The sequence below is a fragment of the Triticum dicoccoides genome, chromosome 2B (assembly GCF_002162155.2).
Source record: "Triticum dicoccoides isolate Atlit2015 ecotype Zavitan chromosome 2B, WEW_v2.0, whole genome shotgun sequence".
NCBI lineage: Eukaryota > Viridiplantae > Streptophyta > Magnoliopsida > Poales > Poaceae > Triticum > Triticum dicoccoides.
The window spans coordinates 202,424,298-202,426,043 of record NC_041383.1 but is presented as its reverse complement, the minus strand read 5'-3'; the positions used below and the strand labels follow the sequence as shown (position 1 = coordinate 202,426,043).

Here is a 1,746-nt window from a genome sequence, read left to right as displayed (position 1 = left end):
CAAATCCCTCTCTCCCTTCTAACAGATACCACAAGTCCATAACTAAACAAACACACGAACAACGCTTCATACGTGCACGATACAACGTAGAAGTCCTCATGGATTGGCCTCCGGCTCCGGCTGTGGGAAGAAGAACCCGGTAAGGGTGGGCGTGCGCGTCGCCGGCTTCCACGGCGTTCCCGGGAACGGCGGCAGGTGCATCTCTGGGAATGGCGGGAGCTCAAACTTAGGCATCGGCGGCAGCTCGTAGTCTGGCAGCCCGGTCAGGTGTGGCGCGGACGGCTCTTCTTCCGTGGGCGGAGCCGTCTCCTGCTCCTGCAGCTTCCTCGCCGCGCTGCTCACGGCGACGGACGAGAGGAGCAGCGAGAGGAGGAGCACGAGGGCGGTGCTCCTCGAGGCCATGCTGGACTTCCTCTTACGTGCAGCTGGCTAGCTAGCGGTCGGCCGGTGTGGTTGGCTGTGGATGTGTGATACTAATACTACTGAGCAGGTGTACGTTGCGTGGTACTTGTAGGGCGCGAAAGCTTGTAGTGCCTCTGCACCGTGTGCCGCGGGAGTCCCGCGATTTGGAACAAGGTTGGCCATCTGCCCGTACGTAGTCGGTTTGGTTAGACGATCGGTGTGGCTTTTTCTAGCTTCAGTTCGATGCCATGGGTGAGAAAGGAGCGGCCGCGGGCAACGTACATGTCCAAGGGAGCAGGTAGGATCAGTAGTTGTGATTAGGCCGACTGTTAAGAAGAAATGGCGTCTCCAAGGAACTCCACCCCGTGGACACGGTTCGTCATATGCGGCCTTTGTGGTGGTGGCGCGGTGCTCATGGGCAGAGCTCGTGCCTCGGTGCTGCCCGATTGTCATGGCCGTGTGGGCGGCGTGGTAGCCGGGGTGTGGCTTTCGGTGACGGTGAGTATTGGCCGGGGTGAAAACCTACTCTATTTTCGGATGGACTGGCGACGGCGAAGATCGCTCCCTTCTTGAAGGCGTCGTCGCGGCTACCCGTCGTGTTGCTCCAGGGGAAACTCTGATCCTCAGATCGGGCGGTGGCGGCGCTCCGGTGTCGTATCCTTCTTGAAGGCGCCGCCTTGGAGCCCACGGTTCATCATATGCGGCTTCACTTCTTCGCGGTGTTCACGGCTGAAGCCCTCGGTGGCTCTTGTAGTGCTAGGGAGTGTGTTGTTGCGCTCAGCGCCTATGTATCGTGCCTTGGGTGTGTATGTGCGTTTGTGGTGGGTGAGTGCGGTTGTATCGGACACTGTTATCTATGCTTTATATATAAAGCGGGCCAAAAGCCTTTTTTGATAAGAGCACGCAAGTGTCAACATGGCCTTTGACCACAAAACGAGTGAGTATATAGCTAAGAACGATGCACTGGAACTTAACAGCCATGTTGCATTTCCCAGAGGTGACCACGTACAGTGTTTCTTTTCCATGTTTCGATTCATTAAGAAAAAGAATTGCTAAATTAATTAACGAAAAACTGAGGGAAAACTGTCGCAAATCTTTAAGTGATACACATAAAATACCCCACACACAATACTGCATGAAAGGCCTCGTCGAGGTAGCACATTGACATCATTGTCGATAATGTGACTGCTTCTTCTTGGTTACCGGCCATTCAGTTTGTTAAACCTCGTGTCATTACACTAACTGTTAAACTTAAGCGTGTGTATTATAGCACGTACTTAACATTTGGTGAAGCATTCATAGAAATAAAAATAAAAATGGTGAAGCATCTAGTTCTAAAGGCGG

General features: G+C 53.6%; 1 protein-coding gene across 1 annotated transcript; it reads right to left on the bottom strand.

Annotated features, from left to right (window-relative positions):
- Positions 1-6: 6 nt before the first annotated feature.
- On the bottom strand, positions 7-464 carry LOC119363073 (fibronectin-binding protein A-like). The gene has a single exon (XM_037628378.1). The coding sequence runs from the start codon at positions 400-402 to the stop codon at positions 97-99; it is 306 nt and encodes a 101-aa protein (XP_037484275.1). The 5' UTR covers positions 403-464; the 3' UTR covers positions 7-96.
- Positions 465-1,746: the final 1,282 nt, after the last annotated feature.

What these genes read in the sequence shown, in the direction of transcription:
- LOC119363073 (XM_037628378.1), bottom strand. Translation starts at nt 402, where the DNA reads ATGGCCTCGAGGAGCACCGCCCTCGTGCTCCTCCTCTCGCTGCTCCTC.